Raw genomic sequence first — 22,018 nt, forward strand, 5'->3', positions numbered from 1 at the left:
GGATCCTGGGCTGCTCGCCAAAGTTCCGTAGGCAATTTTAAAAAATGCCAATTCAGAGCTCCACTCAGTTAATTCTGAATCTGAGGCCTACCTTGCCTCAGTGCTGGAACCCCAGATGGAGTGAAATACAGCAGGAGCCACCAAAGTGGTACTGGGAGAGAGGAGGGGCCACACATAGGAGGCCAGCTGTGGAAAAGAGGGTGTGTGGCTCAGGGAAGTACTAGGAAAGACCAGGAAGTAGTTTACATATGAAAATAAAGGAGATGCATTATGTGAACTTTTTGGGCAGGAGAAAAGGATTGGTGTAAATAGCTGTGAAGATGTTAGAGCTTATTCTTTATTGTGATCAATCAGCACTTCAGGAAAAATGACTGCATGTAAAAATTCAAAGCGCTTGACAGAAGCAGTGGGCTCCAGCTGGTTAGAAGAAAACAAAATTAATTGCCACGGTAGGGTACATTTTCTAGACAGAAATTATAGATTGGAAGAGTTGAGATATTTCTTTGAACAATGATTGCATTTCTGGGAGCATGGCTGATCAATGCCAAATGGGGATTTCAGACAATAATGGTACCATAGTAGCAACAAAGAAAAAGAAATCATATTTGATAATAGTTAATATAGATCTAGTTTTAAAAATGTGTTTGAGGATGGGAAGGAGTAGAATGGATGAAGTATGAATTTTTGTGCAGTAATAAAGGAACCAAGAAAAGAGGGTAGAGATGAGGGGAATTAGACAAACAGGCAGAAGGAAGTGGAGGTAGGGGGTTGCTCACCATGAAATTTTAAACAAGGCAACTCGAAGATGTTCTCAGCTCGGATTTAAACTTTCCAGGTGGATGTGTCTTATTTTTAGAAGGGTTATCACCTCACCCACTGCAGGAAGTGGAGAGAAAAGGTAAAGGGGAGAAGGATGATGGAACAGCAATGATTACAAAAAATACTGTCCTGTCCAGAGATCCCCAACCCCAACTTTACAGGGATGAAAAGGAAAAAGCAATGAAAATTGACAATGTAAAATATACAATGGTCAAGGATGGAGCAGAGGTAATTCAATGGTAGAAGGTTTGCCTGGCATGAGCAAGGCCCTGAGTTCAGGCCCAGCACCAAAACAAGTATTAGTATTCAATACATAAATAATATAAATAAATAAAAGTTTAAAATTTAAATTTTAAAATAAAGAAAATTAAAATGGTCAGTGAAACACAGGGACACAAAAATCATGGCCAGTAGCTTTGATTAGCATTATTAATTGAAGGTTTAATCTTGAGTTGATTTTCATGAGATGTGTTAGCTGCCTTCTCATTGCTATCTGCACTATGGAGCAGGAAAGCTATCAGATAATACATCCTAGATCTTTGCACTAAAGACACTGTAGGTGGTAAATTTTAAATTACATTTTCTATTTCCTCCAAGCTTTTTAGTCAATGAAGCTCCATAGTCCTAGACAAAAAAAGGATATTTTATAATTTCCCAAATCTAAATTAAAACTGAAATTTTCAAATGCATCGGCAAAATTTATTTGTAATCTCTTATATTTCATTAAGAATACAGCTTTTCTTGTATTACAAACTCTTTATAACATGTACCATGTACAGATAGGAATAAAGCCATGGAAATGTCTGCATTGTACAGGGCCCCTTGGTAACTGACTCCACCTCTGCTCCTCACAGTAGCTTTCACCATTAACAAGGTTCTTGGTAATGAATTCATCTCCATCTCTTAAGCATATTTCCTAGCTGACCACATTTCTCTGGCTCGACCTAGTTCAGTCTATCATTCTATATCCCCTGATCTGCTGCCTTCTTCCTTGTTTCTTTATCCTTGCTCTTGGCCAGCTGAAAAACACTCTGAATGGCAGGCAGGTTAATTTTTTAAAATGAAATCGACCATGACACTCTGCTCTTTAACACACTCCAGGAGCTTGTTAACATACACTCAAATGTTTATTATATTACACAAGGCTCTTCACTATCTTTACTTCCACTTTACTTTGGTGCAATATCCTGCCAGTTTCTTTCCATTCCCCGCCTTTTCTGTAGATATTTTTCTGGTTTATTTTCCCTCAAGTTTTTATGTTTAACTCTCACTGTACTATTTTCTTAGCCAAAAAAGTTAAGTTAACTTTTAAGTTTAGTTAACTTTTTAGTTAAGTGTTAAATCTAACACAGAGTTTATTGTTTCAGTAAAGGATATTTTAAAAATATGTTATACTTTAGATTGCAAATATGTTAAGAAAAATTATCCAAATTAAAGTGAAAGGCTGGCCATGGACCCTGTCAATGTCATCGAAGTCTAACAGTCTTACTGTAGGATCATTAACCATAAAAGATGTCCCTGTTACTTGCTATTCATTAGGAGCCAATATTGGATATAACATGTTAATTTGTAGATTTCTGAGCTCCAAAAGATTTTTGTTGAGAAAAAAATAACCCTTATGCTTTAGATTGTACTGCTTTACTGACATTAACTGGCCATGTATTTAATCTGGCAAATTTATTTCGAATATTTTCTCAAAACTCCATAATTCCTCAAGTTCCCTTTGAACCATCTTTTCCATGCTTCTGATTTCAGCCTTAATGAGCTAAATATATTTTGACACAAATTTTGTACTTAAACGAGTCACTTTTTAAGCTTTTTGAAAATTGAAATTGAATGCAAAAGCCTGGAAAAACAAGTATAAAATGAGAAATTGATTTCCAAAAAGAAAGGAAAACAAAAATGGTTTTGTTGTTCCTGTCATTCCACTTGGCCTCCTGAGGGGTGAGGTCTTCTGAGGCCACCTGGTCTTATTGAGACAAGGGATAAGAAACAACAGGTTCCTCTCTGTGTTTAAATCTGAAGAGGTGTTGGGCAGTGCACTGAACTTTGAGACAGAAGAGCTGGCCAGGAAGCAGATGTGAAATGGAGAAAAGTCATCTGACCTCTCTGGGATTGAACTTCCTCTCTTCCAAATTGGAAATGGTGAAATGGTAAGTCCTAACTCACAGCACTTAGAACACAGTGCAGATAAATGAAAAACAAGCATCTGTGATAAAACTAAAAGGTATTAAAAGAAATGATGTTGAGATTAGATAAGCATGATTTGAGTACTCCATTAGGAATAGCTGTTCCAAATATACACATCAAAATATAATAACCAAAGTAGGTGAAAATCTTTTCAAACTCATTAGCAGTCACAGAAATGTAAAATTTAAGAATGGAATGGGTAGCAAATTGATAGCAATCTGTGTGGTATATATTCTATACAGCATATAGAAAACCACACAAGAAACTTTGAAGAGTCATACTTGCTAGAGAGGAGGATGAGAATTAGGATATTTTGTATTTTGTGCTTTATAGACTTCATATTTTGAATATTCTGTCATATGTGTTGATTACATTTTTAAAAGCATCATGCTTGAGATAAGGTATTAATGAATTTAGTACTATTTAATATTAAAAACTATGAAATTGTAATGCAATTAATACCAGTCAAATCTTAAAAACATAAAACAAAAATATTAGTAATGCTTAATGTCACCAGAAACATAGATGAATTGCCACTTCTAATATGCAATATGAATGTATTGTTGTGGCTGCCTGGATGTCCTGAATTGATTCAAGATGACTCTTAGTGATCATTTTGACTTAAGGGAAGAACTAGAAATCACATGTTCACAGATCCAGCGAATAAGGTGGCTGAGGACAGACTACAATATTTTTACCAGCCTGCCTTTCTATTGGGTAGTACTTGGCAGCAGCATTGGCTGTATTTTTATCACTCCTAGTTAAGACAGGAAAACACTTTCAGAACTGCTGAAAAAGAGACAAGAATGGTGGAATAAGTGTGTTCAGAGTGATGAGGAGTATTTTGAGGGGGACTAATATGAGTGTGTCTTTTACTGTAATGAATTTTTAAATTTTTAAACAGCCATATTTTTAAATTATACTTTGCAAGTGTAATAATCATCTGATGTAATTTTTCTGTAAGGAATGAAAGTTGTTTTCAACTTTTTACATGTATGTAATACTAATCCAGAAGATCTACTTTTAGGAATTTGTCCTAAGGAAATAATAAGAAAATGTCAAAAAGATATGAGCAAGGATTACTGTTCCAAGTTGTTAATCATTGAGAAAAATTATAAGTAATTCAAAATACTCGCCAGTAACTAATTAGAATACTTTGTAGGCTTTAAAACACAGGACATAATTATCTATGAAGGAAGTGTTGGTTAGTGAGACTCCACTTGTCCCATCTCTCATACTGGAACTTAAACTCTGACAACAGAAAGTCATTGACATAATTCACCACTTTCTCCAATTTCTAGAGGAAAAGCTAAAAGGCAGAAAACATTTAAAATTGATTGTAAATTACTTTTCAAATCCTTTATTCCCTTCAGAATTACTTGCAGGGTTGGTCTTCACAAGTTTTCAATTTTAGTGTGCATTGGTCAGCTGGAGGGACAATAAGAGAGAGGTTGGTCCCACCTTGGTGTCTGGTCCAGGATGCCCAGGATGGAGCCCAGGAATTTGCATGTCTGACAAAATCCAGTCGTGCTGATACTGCTAGACTGGGGCCCACACTTTGAGAGTCTCATTTTTTAAATTGGGGTGATACAGAAATTCAAACCTTAGACTTTAAAAAGGAAGTGGATGTACAAAGGAAGAAGGAAAGTATTTGCCCTAAGAAAAGTAGATATTAAAGAAAAGTACAATTCAAATCCTCAGTTAATAAAATGAAGTATTTAGGAATTTTCATGCAAGTCAGGAAGCCAAAATTCAGGGGACTTTCCTATGATTTCTTATCTAGGCATCAAAGAAAGAAGAGAGGTAATAATTTAGTTACAGCTTCTTGTCTTGAGGCTCACTTGAAAGGCAACTTCTGAATACCATGATTCTGTAACTTTGGTTTTATGTTACAAAATTAATGTCAAGTCTACTACTCTATTATATTTTCACTGAATTCAGTTTTTGTTCATAAACATATACATCATAGAGGGAAGCTGAAAAATAAGTTGCCAGTTCAGTTAGTTCATCACAAATCTGCCTGCCTTCGCGTGTGTGTATATGTGTGTGTATGTGTATGTATGTGTGTGTATGTGTGTGTGTGTTTTCCTGGGACTCTAACCCAGACTTTTGCACATTAGGCAAGCGCTGTACTGCTGAACTATATCCCCAGCTTCTGCCTGTATTCTTGCTAGCATCTTTGCTCTGCCACTGTTTTGTAAATTCCTAAACTTTTATCAGTTTAGTTATCAGCTTTCTTCATTTCTGTACTTGTAGCTGAGTTTTTGCTAGAAAAAATGACACAATCCTTCTTATCAACATTTTTTTCTCTGGGACAAGATCAAGGGAAGCAGAGTATCCTGTGCCTACCAAAACCTGATATGCTCAGAGAATACAGGAGCATGTGTGACATCCTCCATATCAACACCCACATCTACGGTGAAGACAAAACACTTAAAACTGGGATAATTTGATTTGTTGTCAAAGCCAGTAAAAGGTGCCCAGTCTGTCTTGGATTGATTCAGGGCCAAAGATAGAAAGGAGATTAAATAAAATCTATAGTTTTCAGAGAGTATAGCAGGACATTCAATATACCACAGTTACAAATTAATTAGGAGCCTGAGCCCAGCTTTCTCACAGACCCTCAGGACACAGGTGTAATAAGTGATATCTGGGTAGCTGATAGGTCTCTGCCTCTCCAACTTTATAGTTCCACACTTCCCTGAGTTCTCAATGTACCTTCTTACTATCTAGATGTGTGTATGTTTAGTTCCCTTTCCTTTCCCCTCTATTACTAATTTAATTCCTACCCCATCCTCAAGTCACACAACCAAGACTTCACTCCAATGTACTGAGAAGATGAGCTCCTAAAAAGTGAGCCCCTTCAACATCTGACCTCCTTTCACCACATCAGGGCCACATGTCCCATCTGACTCTTCATCCCCTCTCCCCTTCTTCCATCACCTCCTACTTTAAACATTCCCCTGTCTCTCCAGTATTACATCTTTCCCTCTTAAAAGTAGCGGACTATAACTGACCATGTATCTTATTCTTAAGACACGTCGCTCTCAAATTCTCCCTTTACTACTGTTTCTATCAAAAAAGCACTATATTTTCCTTACTTTGTCAAAACATTAACATTTGAACCCTACTCCTTGGCCCTGGCCTTAACCCTGACTCTACACCATGTAGAGAAATTCGTGTATATTAGGGACTTCTAGTTTTGTTTTCTAAATGAAGCATTCTTGCCTTGGCTTTCTGATGATTGTCTACTTCTGGGAAATCCTCTAATGCCTTACTTCTACATGGTTAATCTCTTATGGTTTGTCAAACATCCAGAACTTTCCTTTTCATTTGTATTAGTGGATTCAATTTCTGTAACTGTCCTGTGAGTTTTCCCTGGTGTGCTAATTTAGGCTTTCTTCCTGTTTCAATTTGCAAATCTTCAGAAACAATTTATATACTTTTGTTTTCAGTTTTTCTGCAGTTATAGTCTCATATAAATTTTATATTGAACTTCAGACTTCTCAGTACAGTCGTAACGTTGGGTTTCACAGACTTTTATGTTTATTTTAATTTTAACTTTTTGTAGTACTTGGGATGGAACTCAGGACCTTCTACATGATAGACAAGCACTCTACCAATCAGCCACACTACAAGGCCCCCCATTCCTGGTCTCAAACATGTGATCATCCTGCTTCAATCTCCTGAGTAGCTGGGATTTCAGGTGTATACCACCCTATTTGGCTCCACAGATAATTTAAACTTAATAAATTTAAAAATAAGTTCCCTACCTTTAAACTCACTCTCTGACCTTTACAGCATTTTGATCTCAGTTTGTGTTCTCACTCATTTAATCACATAAAAACACTGCCTTCAGTTGTACAGGTTGTACATGGAAAAAGGAGTTCCAGATCATTGGGCTGGAGCAGGTGTTGGAAAGGTCTTAGGGAAAGGGCCAAATAAGCTGTAAGCTTTGGATATCAGGTGTTTTCTGTTGGGGCTACCCAACTCTGCTGCTCTGACCCAAAAGCACCATCGGAATATATACATGAGATGGCTGGCTTCCTATAAAAACTGATTCATAAAAACAGATGTCATTAGCTATTCCCTGAGTTAGAGCTGGGACACTGAAATCCACACTCCCTTCTACAGGAGTGACCCAGAGGACCCACAAATGTGGTTATTTGAGGGAGAGATTTTCTTAAGTTTCCATCTCCACATGGAATCATTACATCATTTCCTTCTTATTTTCCAAATACATCTTAAGTACATACTCTGTCCAACTTCACTGTCATCATTTAAGTGTAGTCTTTGAGGACTATTTCATAGGCTTCCTTAGGCGATTTACATGGTAAAATCCTACAAACAAAATTATCTTCCTGAAATTTAAATCAAACTTGTGGAAGTGCTAACACCAACTTACACAAAAGAAAAAAATTATATAACCTACACAAAGCACATATGATCTGAATTCCTAGATTCATCTTCCACCAATCCTTTCTCTTGAGCTTTACACTCTAGCAATACTGAATAACTCATAGTCTGAAAAGAACACACATCTGCTTTCCTGCTATCCTCGCTGCCTTTTCTACTTTCCTTCAAATTCCCACCTAGAAAAGCCATGTTCCTACTCCAAAACTATACTCAACTGTCATATTTTATGACTATTTCACTTTATTTTCCCACAACTGACAGAATTAGCCCTACTTATTTTTTTTAGCAAATTCTGAAACTTATACACAAATTAAACATATTATGCAGCTTTAGGTTCAATTTGTCCACAGTAAATTTGTCTTCCCTACTAGACTGCATAAGGACAAACATTGTATCTGAATCCTCTATGCTTCTGCATTATTTGGCATGAGGACTAGTCAGTTCTCAACATTCATTGAACTGAAATGACTTCAGTTCTCCTTAAGTCTGAAATCTGAAGGCAACTACTCTTCAGAGTTACTTCCTAGAGACATCAATAATACTGAGATGTTTCTATTCTAAATGCAGAAAGAACTTCCTGAATATTACCAGCCCTGGATGGAAATTGCCAACAAGCTCCCTTACTTGATTGAGAGTCACCAGCTTCGTGCTTGTGTAAACAAGGTAAGTGTACTGTTCTTGCTCTTTTTGTGAGCCCTGTCTTTCCACCTGGTTTTCATCTCTACCCCACTGTCTTTCTTCAGCCATGTGGAAATGGGCCAGGTGACCCGGGGAACTGATCCTGGCCATTGGGTTTGTCAACAACTCTACCTTGGCTTTTCTATAAGCCCAATGACTCCTTCCTGATCATGTGTTTCCCTAAAGCTTCCAGAGCTTCCATAAACAATACCTGGAACATACTAAGTACTCATGAAGTGTTTTTATAAAGAAGAATGTGGCTGGGAATTGAAGATAAGTTAATGGAAAAGGTGTAGCCTGGGAAAAGCAAAGAATGAAAATTTCAGGAACCTCATTCACCAGTCAGGGTCCCACCTCTCCACAAGTCTGTTCTGCATCCTGTCAGCGGTATCTGACTCAGAAGAATTTTCCAGTTATAAGGTCATGGTTGGCTATGAGTCCTGCAGAGGTAATTATGTCGGCAAATATGATATAAGCATTTATGTATATGATGAGCAATATATGACAAAGAGCAATTTGTCCCAAGACTATGTCAGGAACAGTGGAACATCTTGGTCCCAGGAAAACTGAAACTACCTTAAAAGGGCAATTACTTCATTTTGTTACTTAGTGGTCATGTAGTCTTAAATTTCTTAATCTTGGAATTTCACTTCTTTAAAAAATGGGAGAAGTTCTGATCTCATAGTATCATTGTGACGACCAAATGACTTTTGAAGGGGCCACCTCACAGTTCCTGGCAGTTGTCAATGTTCAATAAGTGTCTATGGCTTCCTTCTTATCTGGTCTGTGACTGCTATAATCGTGCCATGTAGTTTCACAGTTGCAATTTCATGAGGTTCTCCATCCTTCAGAACTCTTCTTTGCTGATGTTCAAATTAATGGCTATTATTACAAATTCGCTTTAAAATACTTCAAATTCCTGCTCTGTACAAAGCACAAGATTAGAACCCTCTAAAAAAATAAGAGGCTCACTTCAGTGTCCACAAAAATGTCAAACTAAACCTAGTAATTTCTTTGCCTGTTACATAAAAATTTTCATTGATCTGACCAAATAAATATAGAAAGAAGAGGAAAGAAAAATATATGGAAGTCCAGGAAAGTATAAAGGATAGAGTAAAAACTTTAAGACTTTTGTACTATATTAAGCAAAATGTGCATCAGATTCACAAAGAAGTTTCAGTACCAATGAAAAGCATTCGAGAAAAGCAAAAGGAGACACCCATGAGCCCCGCTTGCTCTCCCACCTCAGAAAGGTAGAGAAAGGGGCGTTGGTAGCCTGGGACAGTGGACAGATGGACAGACTAGAATGCACTTGTGAACTATGTGATCCTTGGTGCCAAGGTTTCCTCAGACTTTCTCTGATCAAACTGCCATTAATAAAGAGAAGGACTTGTTCACTTGGAGTTCCTGGTAGTACAGGAAATTGAAATCAATTAACATTTGTGCTAGGTTTAATAGTGCCTCTCTAAAATTGACACACATATTTGTAGAAATGATCTTATTTAGAAATAGAATCTTTGCAGCTGTGATCAAGTGAAAATGAGATCACACTGTTTTACAGTATATGGTAAATCTAATATCACTGTTATCCTTATAGCAAGAGGGCAATTGGATGCAGAGACATAGATACACAGCAAAAGATATCATGTGAAGATAGAAATAAACAATGAATGATTCTTATAAAATATCCAGCTAGATAAAACCACTTTTTCTTTACATTACCAAAAACAGAGGGCTAGAACAGTTGGAAATTAGTTGTGAAGAGATAATACTATAATTATTTCTACTACCATGAATGGAGCAATAAATAAAAATGCTTGTCCTTTGAGGCATTTCACCTGTACAGATAAATAATTGGTGAGTTTAAGATTTGATCTTACAGTTGGTTCAGGCCAACCACCTTGCTCAGGAAGGCCCCTGGTTTGTCTATCTGTATTCTGAAACAAAATGTGTTCATTGGCTTAGATTCATCCACTTACATTTCCCAGGAGGATGTGTTCACAGGGAGCTTTCTAAGAGGTTCAGACATATTCTGGAAATATAATAAGTAGAGAGCCAAGTTAGCCATTGCTTTTGATAAATTGTACATGTGTACTCATGAATATGATGGACAAACCAAAGTTACCAAACTATATAGAGATAATGGATGATTTAAAAAAGAAAAGGGTGGCCTAATGGGCATACAGAGCCAATGACCTCTAATAAATAACCAAAAATGAGATCTGTGCTTTTAAAATTCTAACTGGTGTCCAGGATATTGCCTTCATGAATTAATAAAGACTGACATGTAAAATGATCAACAGACTGCATTTCTGAAAGCAAAGGAACAAACACACAAAAAACTGAAATTCAATTAAATTAAGTAAAACACTGATTGTTTTAAAAATGGGATTTAAGGATTCCTTTGGGTTTCATAAACATAAAACAAAAATCAAAGACATGCAAACCATCAGAAAAAATGAAAATATATTAAAATAGACACACAGATGGTATGAATTCCATGTAAGAAATGTCCTGTAAAGAGACTAATGGAAGTGGAAGAAAAGAAAACTTTCAAACTAATTACAAGAATAAAATTTTTCAGATCTCAAGAAACATTTGAGTTTTTATAACAGGAAGACAATGTTGGGAGCCCACAGTGTGTCACTGTTACCTTCATGCAGCTCAGCTGCAAGACCAGGCCCTGACAAGCCAGTGAGAGCTGTCTCCACCTCTTACAATGACAGACTTGGCCACATGGATGCTTGCAGGGGATTTGGTGTCCTGGGGCCAAGTCTGTGGCTTGCATTGCAAGCTGGAAAAGGCAAAGGCTAAAACACTCACTAGTAAACTGGATTGAATTTCCCGTGCATAAAAATAATAAAAAGGTGTCCTTATAGATGCTGGAAAGGGTATGTAGCAACAGCAATATTTTTCTCATTACTGGTGAGAATGTAAAGACAGCTTGATAAAAGCTCTTGTAAAGCTAAGCATAGACTTGGGATAAAATTCAGCATTAGCATTCCTAAGTATTTATCCAAGTAAATTGAGAGTTTATGTTCACAGTGAAACATGTATGTGAAATGTTATAATAGCTTCATTTATAATCAACAAAAAAGCCAAAATAAAAATAAAACAAATAAAAAACTTGAAACAACTCAGATATCCCTCAACAGAGGAATGAACCAATTAAACTAAAGCCATCCTATATAATAGGATACTATTTAGTGATGTAAGTAAATAACACTTTGATTTGTGCAACTGCACAGATGGACCTGAAATACATTAAACTAAACCAAACATGTCAGACCCAAAGCAGCACACTGTACATTTTCTACTCAGATGGCATTCTGGGAAAAGGGAAACTGTCACTGGTCACCAGCAATTGGTGAGGACAGGGTAGTTCACTACAGAGCAATGTACAGGGAGCCCCCTGACATGGTGAGCCATGGTGGGCACAGGGCTCCACACATCCCAGAACCTGTAGAATTGTGAACTAAAAAGAATGGACTTACATGTATGTAAATTTAAAAAACAACACAGTATTTTGGGAGATCCCAGGATGGGATGAACACTGCAGAAAGGAATCTAACTGGACTCCAGAAGTACGTCCTGTTTCAATCCGGAGTGTAGAGGGAAGAGAGAGCTCTGGAGGAGATGTTTGACTATAAGTAAGGCCAAAGAAAAGATGAACTGCACAAAATCACTGGACTCTGGCTGTAAGCTGTTTCTCATGAGATAGAAGTTAACAATCTTGAAACTGCTTTACATAATGTACTTGGATTGAGCCAACAGGCAAATGGATGTAGATGGTATTTCACCGTGAGAGATGAAGGTCACAGGTTAACAAGGTGAGAGACTAGAATTAACCTGTGGTAAAAGATTGGATATCAGGAATATATGTAAATGGATACTGTATTTGTGTATATATGTGCATTTGCATACATATAATCTTATACACACACATTTTCTAGTTCTTTCTACTATGAAGATCTAAGAGTAGTGACATTCCAGGAATAATGAGAAAACCCAGTGCCTAGATTTATAATCCCTCTGAAAAAAAGAATCAAGGCTTCTTGATTATACACCTGGGAAAACACAAGAGGACCCTAGAACATCTTGTCCTGCCAGAAAGTTAAGGTGGTGTGGAAGAAAACCTGAAAGAGCTACCAACAAACAGCCAGGCTGAACGATTTGTATAAGCAGATAAACAAACCAGTGCATACAATGATTATAAATTAAAGGAAAAAAAAGCTGTTCATATTGATATTATTAAGAATCAACTGAGAAATATTTATAAAGTTTGAGGAAAAAGAGTTTTTAAATATAGAATTGTTTTGTCCATCACTGAGGACAGAATGAAATGTTATTACTCAAATCAAAGTTAAGAAAGTGTGTCTTTTTCTCAATTGCTTAGGAATTATTCTAATAAAACAAACACAAATCAAAATAAAGGAATTAGGAAAGGGAAATAGGAATATTTCAGAAACATTCTGAAATGAGAAAATCTATAAATTTTATGATCAATTCTAAACAATCATTGATAACATAATTGTGGTAAAAGAAAAAGAATCACAACACTAACGTGTATGTGCATGCATGTATTGCACACCTGTAGTCCTGAGACCTGTGTTAATGTGATGAAACTAAAATTTCTCAGCAACATTTTTTTTGGCAGGACTAAGGGCCAGGGCCTCATGCAAACTAGGCAAGCACTCTACCACTTCATATTTCTTTTGAACAAAACTTGAGACATAGTCATGTGAGAGTTGTAAAATCATCTTTATATAAATTCTCTATTCTGTGTTATAGGGCAAATGAACAAGAAAAATAATATATATTTAATAGCAAGGTAAAAAGTTTGCCTCATCCCAGGCTCCTAGGGCAGAGAAGCTGAGCCGGTCCCAGAACCTGGAAGGAAGCTACCCCACTGCCATCCTAAGCTCCTAGGGAAGAGAAGGTGAGCCAGTCCCAGCACCCAGAAGGAAGCTCCCCTGCTGCCATCCCAAGCTCCTAGGGCAGAGAAGCTGAGCCGGTCCCAGCACTCGGAAGGAAGCTCTCCCACCACCATCCCAAGCTCCTAAGGCAGAGAAGGTGAGCCTCATGGGTGCCAGAAGCACACCTCCCACCCTGTAGAAATGAGGATACATGTAAACAAGCCTCAAAAACAGACTTCTGGATCACCTACAGCAACCCCAAAGGGAAACAAGATGGAACAATCTGATACTCAACCACCTGGACTCTCTGAACTGACAACAAAAGAGGATCTGAGAAAAATGAAATCAGAAATAATTACTCAGATAACAGCAAAGATTTTGCTCATGGTGTAAGACATGATTAATAAATCTAGAGAGGAAACAGATAAAAAAATAGAGGATCTGAGGAACATGATGGAATCCCAACATAGGAAACAAATGGAATCCATAAAACAGATGCAAACAGATTTCCAGGAGATTAAAAACTCCATCGAAAGTCTGCACAGCAGAAAATGAACCAAAGTGAGGATAGAATTTCAGATATAGAAGAAAAGATTGCAATTAGTGACCAGGAAAAGAAAAATTGCTTTAAAATTGTAAAGGAACGCGAGAAATCAATCCAGCAGCTGCTAGACGATGCAAAGAAGAATAACATAAGATTGATTGGAGTCAATGAAGAAAGAGGAGAGAGTGCAGATGACATAAAAAAACTGTTCACAGAAGTGATGGCAGAAAACTTCCCAAGGAGGGGAAAAGAACTTGACATACAGATAAGTGAGGCATATAGGACTCCAAATAGCCTTGATCAAAAAAAATCTACACATAGGCATATAATAGTTAGGATTCCAGAAATCCAACAGAAGAATAAAATTCTACAAGCAGTGAGAGGAAAGAAACAAATCACATACAAAGGAAAGCCCATCAGAATCACAGCAGACTTCTCAATGCAAACCCTCAAGGCAAGAAGAGCTTCGAGAGATGTATTTCAAGCCCTAAAGGAAAACAGCCTCCAACCCAGATTGATGTATCCTGCAAAACTATCGTTCAAAATGGATGGAGAAATAAGATACTTTCATGATAAAAAGCACCTCAGGAACTTTATGAATATCAAACTGGCACTCCAAAAAATTTCAGACAGTACCCTAGGAAAAAACAATGAGGATCACAACCCCAGGAAACCCAGCAGACTGAACACATTGGGCCTGACAAATGCAAAGGGGGAGAATCCAACAAAAAGAAAAAGTCATGACAAGGCTTTTAAAACTTTTAACTTCATCTCCCTAATGAGTGTATAATTCAATCTCGTTATTGTACTGATTAGTATTTTTCTGATTCTAGAGTTGCACACCTTTCCTTGTGCTGTACTGGCTATTTATCATCCTCTTATGTCTACTTTTTAATTGGGTTATCTATTAATGAGCTCTAAGAATTCTTTATATATTCTGGTCATAGGTTATATGCATTGTAAATATGGTCTGTTTAAGGACTGCTTTTCATTTTACTGATGTCATTTAAAGTTCTAAATTTTGATGGAATCTCATTTATCAATTTTTTTCTTTTATACATCATGTCTTTTGTATCCTAGGTAGTTTTTGCCTACCCTAAATTCATAAACATTTTCACTTATAATTTCTTCTTAAAGTTTTATACTTTTAAGCTTTCATATTTAGGTTCATAGATCCCTTCAAGTTATTTTCATGTATGGAAATAAAGGGTTGAGGTTAATTTTTTATGTACAGATACAAGGTGTTCTAGTGCCATTTGCTGAAAACACTACCTCTTCCTCGGAACTTGAATCGAGTTTATATTCTATAAAATGCTAATGTTAAATAATCTTTCAAAACTCAGTGAACCATATATGTGTGGTTCTATTTCTAGATTCTCTGTTTTATTCAAATGATCTATATGTCTTTCCTTACACCAACACTGCCTTGATTACTGTAGCTTTAGAAGAAGTCTTAAAATTAGGTACTAAATGTCTTCCAACACAGTTTTTTTTTTTAACTTTTCTAGGTCTTTCGTACTCCTGCATAACTTTTAAATTTCAATATCCAATTCTTCATTTATAGCAAGTATACACAGATCTCAATTTTTATATATACCTTGTGTTTTCTAATCCTGCTAAATTCAAATACAAGTTCTAGGGGCTCCTAGAGATTTCTTAGTATTTTCTCTGTAGATGATCATTTCATCTACGTATAGAGATTTTGCTTCTACCTTGCCAATCCTATCCTAGTTGTGTCATTTTATTGCCAGACTATTTTGGTGGGGCCTAGGTTTCAAAGTTTAATGGACAGATAAAGAGTAAGCATATCTGCCCTTGTTCTCCACCTTAAGGAGAAAGCATTGTATTTTCTCCATTCATATAAGGCATTCTTGCTGGAAGTATGGAGTACATGTCTTTGATCTGTTAAGAATGTTCTGTTCTACTTCTGGTCTCCTGATAGCTTTGACCATGAACAGCTGTAGAATTTTGTCCAGTACTTTTTCTCCGACTAGTGACAGGATCATATGGCTTTTTCCTTTCCTCTGTTAAAATGATGACTTTTGGGGGTGGATCTTCCAATGCTGAACCAACACTGCCATCCCTATAATAAAACCACTTTCTACATCCTGCCAGATCTGACTTCTAATAGTTTGTTTTGTTAAACAAATTTCTATCTATGTTCATACTTTTTTCTTTTATTATCTTTATCCAGTTTTAGGATTAGCACAATGTTGAGTTCCTAAAATGAGGGGAGAAGTATTCCTTCTTTTTTCTGCTTTAAATGTTTGATATAATTTATCAGTTAAAATGTATATGAGCCTGTTGTTGTCATATAGGTAGATTTTCAAGCTAGGAATATACTTTCTTTAATAGGTGCTATTCAAATTTTATATTTCCTCCAGAGTTAGTTTCATTAATTTGTCTTCCAAGGTACTTCTTAGAAGTTGTCAAATTTATTTCAAATCAGATTTTTGGAATATGCTTTCTATATCCTTTTAAATTCTGTAAAATCTGTGGTAATGTCTCCTAGATCTTGATATTGTAATTTTAAAAATGTATAATTGATATTGTGTAACAAGAAGAAAAGGTCTAAAGGTGCAGGGGAAGTGGGAGGGGTAAGGGAAAGAAAAAAAGGGAAAAGAAAAAATATGAGGAAAGGAAAAAAATGGAAACAAAGTGTTTGCAAATAGGGAAGGGTGGAGTGGGTGAAGGGAGGGCAGGGGAAAGAGAAAAATAAAAGAACCAAGATACTCATGTAATGGTACAAGAAAAAAGAAAAGTTTGCCTTACCAGTTCTCAGGATATAATATAAACTATAGATATTGAGACCAGCTGGCATTGGGGCAGCAATAAACAAAGAGAGGCTAATAAATTAGTACAGAACCTACGTAAAGATCCAGGTATCTACAAAAACTTAAGGTATGACAGAGAGGAAATAATACAGCAGTGGGGACCTAAAGGCCTCAGCAGGAAGGCACTGAGCCACCCCTACAGTGCAATGGGGCAGAAGAGGATTCGATCTGCAACTTTTACCACAAAGTACACTCATTAAAGATGTATTAAGAACTTAAATGTAAATACAAAATTTACCAAACTTTCAGAAGGAAATTTAGGGAAATATATTCCTATATTGGAAGTAAAGAAGAATTCCCTAATAAAACATATAATTAGGATGTTTTTTAAATAAACTTGATAGCATTCAAATGGTACCTTTATTCATCAAAATAGGCCAAATGAAAGGGGAAAAAAAGCAAGCCATAAACTCAGAAAAGATATTATCATATATAAAGCTGAAAAATAATTTTAAAAAGAGATTATATCCTGAAAATATGAAGTCCTAGAAGTCAGTATGAAAGACAATCAGAGCTGGGAGTTTAGTTCAGTGATAGAACACTTTCCCGACACGTGCAAGGCCCCGGGAGAGAGGAGAGGGGGAGAGAGAGGGAGAGAACAAAAGGAAAAATCACATACTTTTCTCTCCCAACCTAAGTCCAGAAACTGGCAGAATGTTAGAAATGTTAGTTGAATACTATCAAGGAGGACAGGTATTCCGTTGGTGCAGTATTGTTTTTATCTTTCCATTTTGATGTAAAACTGCAATTTCTGGTTTTAGTCCAATTTCATTTATAATAATGAGTTTTAATATCCTGTCGTAAGGGGGAATAAATTATACATTTATATCCTCAGACACTAATAATTCAGAACAAATAATTCAGAACAAATTGGATTAGGAATAAAATGTGATAAACATTTTGTATTCATTTTTGAAAAAGGTATTAATAATAACTCTCTAATTATATATCTTTTCAATGTGCCCAACTACAGTATAAATTATGTTAATGTAATGCTCAAATAATTTATTAAAAGTAAACAATACGGAAAATTTAAAACAAACAAAAAATGTTTTACATTTAAGATGAGACCGAACTAAAATATTTCTGCAAGTACATGCTTTCCATCTTGTAATGAAGCGGAAATATGGAATCAAGTTGATTGCCTGGGTGAAATTATTAGGTGTATGATTCACTCCCTATTTCACCTTTGTTTGAGTAGCAAAAGAAAAAAAAGTTTCTCTGCAGAAGCTTTTGTTTGCCTTTTTAATCTCTCCAGTTGTTTTTGACTGTATGTTTGCGTGGCAGGGTGAGGCCAAGGACTCTGGAATGCACAGAAAAATGCTTTTCTCTACCAGGAGGAACTTTCTCACGTTGAGGTTTCTTTTCTTTCTTTTTTTTTTCTTTTTTCTTTTTTCTTTTTCTTTTTTTTTGTTTTTTGGAGACAGGGTCTCGCTATGTAGTAGTTCAGGCTGGCCTTGAACTCACTATGTAACTATGTAGCCCAGTTTGGAAACTAAAGATCCTCCTGCCTCAGCCTCATCTGGGCTGAGAATTTAAGGCTTCCCTGTAGGTAGCCGTGGCTACTTAGCACTTGAATTGTGGCTGAATACCTGAAGACACTTAACTTAGTTTTGAAGACTTTAAAAGAGCCACTGGAGTTTGTATTTTTCCTATTATTTAGTATTGATGCATCTCATTACATATTGACTTTAAAATATATTGTTAAAGCTCATTTCAGGCTTCCTTTTTACTTCTTCTTTATGTCGCTGCGGAAAGTCCCTATAGAACCACTCAGGACGGCACAGGCGTGCTGACCTGGAGCCTGCGGGGCTGCACCGCGCTGTGAGCTCCCCCAAGCTGTGCGTGCCCAGGAAGGGGCTTTCCCCAGTGTGACTCAGTCAGGGAGGAGCCCGCCCCCTGGCGGCCGACGAAGGTACTGCTTCACTGTCCCCGCAGGGAGCGGGCCGCGCTGTTCGCCAGGGGGTTCAGGTCAAGCCAGCTGAACAGCAGTCAGACTTGCTTGGGCGCTGGACTTCAGGACTTTCCTTCCGCCCCTCCCTGGCCCTGTGGTGAGGGCTGAACCCCGGCCTCCCGCCTGCGGGCGCGCCCTCTCTCACTCTGCTGGCCTCACTTCACCCACGCTGGAGAGAGAGCTCGGTGACCACAGGAGGACTACAAGCCTGGCGCTGTCCAGGGTTTTGTGAGACAGGCCTGCGGAAGCTGCCTTGGACGGGAGACTGAGGCAGGAGGACTGCAAGTTCCGGCCCAGCCCGGGGAATTTAGTGACTTTGCAAAGCCTTGTCCTACATTGGGGTAGGCTGGGAGTGTAGCTCAGTGTGAAGGTCCTGAGGTCAATCCCAGCACCACCAAAATCAAACAGAACAGAACCAGACAAATAGCTCCCCAGAAAAGCCTATGACATAATCACATCACGGCGGTCCTGAAGACCCTGACAGCCCTCTCACCCAGCAGGAGCTCAGCGATGGGGGCCCTGGCCAGCCTAGGGCAGGGCCGAGCAGTGCTGCTTGGCCCTGCCCTCGTAGTGTCCTGGGGCCGCCGAGGTTCAGTGGGCGGGCTCAGAGCCCAGCCCACCCGGCCTCCAGCCGCTAACCCGCCCGGATTCCTAGCAGATGCCCCTCCTCAGCTGCCACCTCCTGGAGGGCCACCGCCAGCTGCGCCTGGCCCACCTGGTTCTGAGCGCCGTTACCATGGGCTACGTCTGGCAGGAGCGAGAGAAGCAGCCTGCGGAGGTAAGGGGTGAAGACCTGGAAAGTGGGTGGCTTCTTGCTCTTTTCCTGGATATCAGTTCAAGGAAAGGCGAAGAGCCCATTCATTTACTTATTTTTTAAAACAATGTGTATTTTAAATTATAATTATTCAGTCATGTTAATGTATAGATCAGTGGGTTTCACTAAGACCTTTCGATCCGCGACGATGTCGTGCTTTGATCATATCCACCTACAAGCCTGACTCGTCCTTTCTTCTTTTCTTCCTCCCCTTTCTCCTTTCCTAAAATCCCTCTTCTACTTTGAGATCATCTTTTTCGTTGCTTTTAATGTTTTCACATATGAGAGAAAACATCTGATCTTTATTTTTCTGTGGCTAATTTTGCTTAAACTGATGCCCTCCAGTTCCAACCATTTTCTTGAAAATGACATGATTTCATTCTTTATGGCTGAGTAATAGTCCACTGTGAATATGTATTCCATATTTTCTCTACCCATTCATCCGTTGATGGGGATAGAGGCTGTTCCATACCTTGGCTTGGGGAATAGTAGCACAGTAAGTATGAGTGGACAGGTATCTATTTTGTGTTTTGACTTTATTTCCTTTTGATCATATGATAGTTCTGTTTTTTAGATGTTTAAGGAACTTCCATATTGCTTTCCATAGTGGCTGCACTAAATTACATTCCCACCAACCATGTATATTGCTTCCTTTTTCTGTAATCCCTGCTAGAATTTGTTATTTTTTTTATAATAGCCATTCCGATTTGGGTGGGGTGGAACCTCAATAAAATTTTTTTTTGCATTTCCCTGATGGTTAAAATATTGAGCATTTTTTTCATATATTTATTGGCCATTTGTATCTCTTCTTTTGAGAAGTGTCCGTTCAGCTCATTTGCCTGTTTAGTGAATGAATCCCTTGTAAAAGGCCCATTTCAATGGATTCTTTTCTTTCCCTACTAAGAAGGGCACATTGTCATTTACCACTAGTCATTACTTGCTTAACACTGTTCTCTTCAAAGCCAATTATTAGCCTATCTCTTTATAATCTATTCAAATCACTTCTGACTCTGTGCAACATTTTACAGGTTCAACCTCCACTTTGGGACATGACTTTCTTGTCTGATCATCCATGGTGTAAATGAAAAATCCTTTCCAATTTCATGAGTGTAGCTTTCTCAGAACTCTCATCCTTGCATACCTTCATCCCAGAACTCTCCAGTTCAGTGAGCAGCCACCCTGTGTCTGCCCATCCTGCCCCTCACCTTGTCACACAGGGCAGGAGGACAGAGCTGAAGCTCACTTACAAACCGTATCTCAGCACAATATTCTGTATGTTCAGATTGTGCTGAAATCTCAGCACAATATTGCATGGAGTCCCCTTCACCATCTACTCCCTAGGGCAGCGGTGGAGTGCATCACTGCATTATTGTGTTTTTCTCTTAAGGCAAAAGATATTAACGTAGAGTTGTTTTTTCTAAACTAAAACCTCAGTATTAGGGTTTAATTGCAGTGTTGGTGCTTTGTATAAGTGGGTTGAGGTTGCAGTTCAGCTGTCACTGCCCTCAGGGGCATTGTCCTGAGTTAGGGGCAGGTGGGTAGGGAGAGGGGTGGGCTCCCAGAAAGGGCTCTTCACTTCATCCTTACTCTGTCCCCTCCCTTGACTCCTCAGCTAAGTGGGCGACTCCCTTCCCCACAACTGTCCCTCCCTTGCCTTTGAGGAAAGCCAACTTTAAATTTTAATTTCAAAACTCTCTAAAGTTCTTTATTGTTTCCTATCCCAAACCATTCTATGCCATATTTATCTAAAAGTTAACATTCAAAAAAGATAGAAATAGAGCTTCTTTCATAGATGTTTCTATCCTAAAGGGAAAGGGATGGGAGGTGAGGAGCAGAAGGGTTTTTTCCCTAACCTACACTCATTTAGCATTTTCCATGTCCAAAAGCCCCCGTGGAGCTGAGCAGCTGTTCCAGGCTCTGTGGTGGCTGCTCAGGAGGACAGCAAGCTCAGCAGCTGAGCCAGGCATGTGGACACGGGTTCTAGACTTCAGGTGTCCTTTGGGTTGAAGGAAACCGGTTGTGTTTCAATGCTGTTAGACCTTGAGGTGTGCACCAGGGATTCACTTCCCAAAGTGCAGGCTGAAATGATGAGAAGTCGGGTGGAGGCAGAAGAGATGAAGGAGGGTGGAGGGGGTCTTCCTCAAAAGTTGTTACTGGGTCTGACTTCTGAAGGGACCGACAGCAGGTAACACACAGGCTGAGTGTCTGTCTTCTTCCTCTCCCTGACTGACACACAAACACACACACACACATGTGTGCACACACACCCCTTAGCTATCTCTCTGTGAGTCTATATCTATCTGGAGAGAGGTTTTCCCTGTGTTTACCTTCTCAGCCCCTGATTTATGCCTGCACAGTTTGGTAATCCTCTTCTTATTCTCACCACTGTGTGCTCACCCACATCACAGCACATCCTCCTACGAAGTACTCCTCCTGGTTGTTGACAGGAAACTGTACAAAGTGCATAAACAGGGATCCCTTAGATAATTCACATTTGGTTCCTGGTCATCTCTCGACCACAGGATTGCTGGGATAAGTGACAATGGCTGCCACCTGTATTTCTAGACTGTACTAATTTTCCAGATTTATATCTCAAAGGTACTGCCAAGAAGCCTTGCCATTCCCATGGTGGAAGTCTCCAAGATCCTGGGGCTCCCACCCATCTTGGCCCACTCTGACCTGGTGCTGACGAACTGGACTAAAAAAGACCCCAAAGGGTAAGAGGGAGCACTTCTAATCTCATCACATGAGGCCCAGCAAAGGACAGGCTCACGATTTCATCTCTCCTTCCACGGAAGGCCCAGGCTTTTCTGGCTATTTATAATTAGCGATGTTCGTATTTATCTCCTTCAT

General features: G+C 38.4%; 1 protein-coding gene across 10 annotated transcripts in view; it reads left to right on the forward strand.

Moving 5' to 3' along the window:
- The window catches only part of Ido2 (indoleamine 2,3-dioxygenase 2), a 47,462-nt gene that overhangs the window by 3,117 nt on the left and 22,327 nt on the right, over positions 1-22,018 (forward strand). For 4 of the 10 annotated variants that reach the window (XR_015453490.1, XM_087217360.1, XM_013076074.3 and 1 more), the window contains exons 2-4: positions 7,993-8,088; positions 19,007-19,129; positions 21,764-21,882. Coding sequence is in view for 9 of the 10 variants with exons in the window: in XM_087217360.1 (XP_087073486.1) it covers positions 7,993-8,088; positions 19,007-19,129; positions 21,764-21,882 (338 nt within the window). In the remaining variant the exon portion in view is untranslated. Of the gene's footprint in view, positions 1-2,844; positions 2,973-7,992; positions 8,089-19,006; positions 19,130-21,763; positions 21,883-22,018 lie in introns of all 10 variants that reach the window. The other 6 variants (XM_013076072.3, XM_013076071.3, XM_021236775.2 and 3 more) reach the window with 5 other exon arrangements.

Source organism: Heterocephalus glaber, unplaced genomic scaffold (assembly GCF_053883595.1).
Source record: "Heterocephalus glaber isolate CG9 unplaced genomic scaffold, H.glaber_assembly_v1.0 deba00001461, whole genome shotgun sequence".
Taxonomy (NCBI): Eukaryota; Metazoa; Chordata; class Mammalia; order Rodentia; family Bathyergidae; genus Heterocephalus; species Heterocephalus glaber.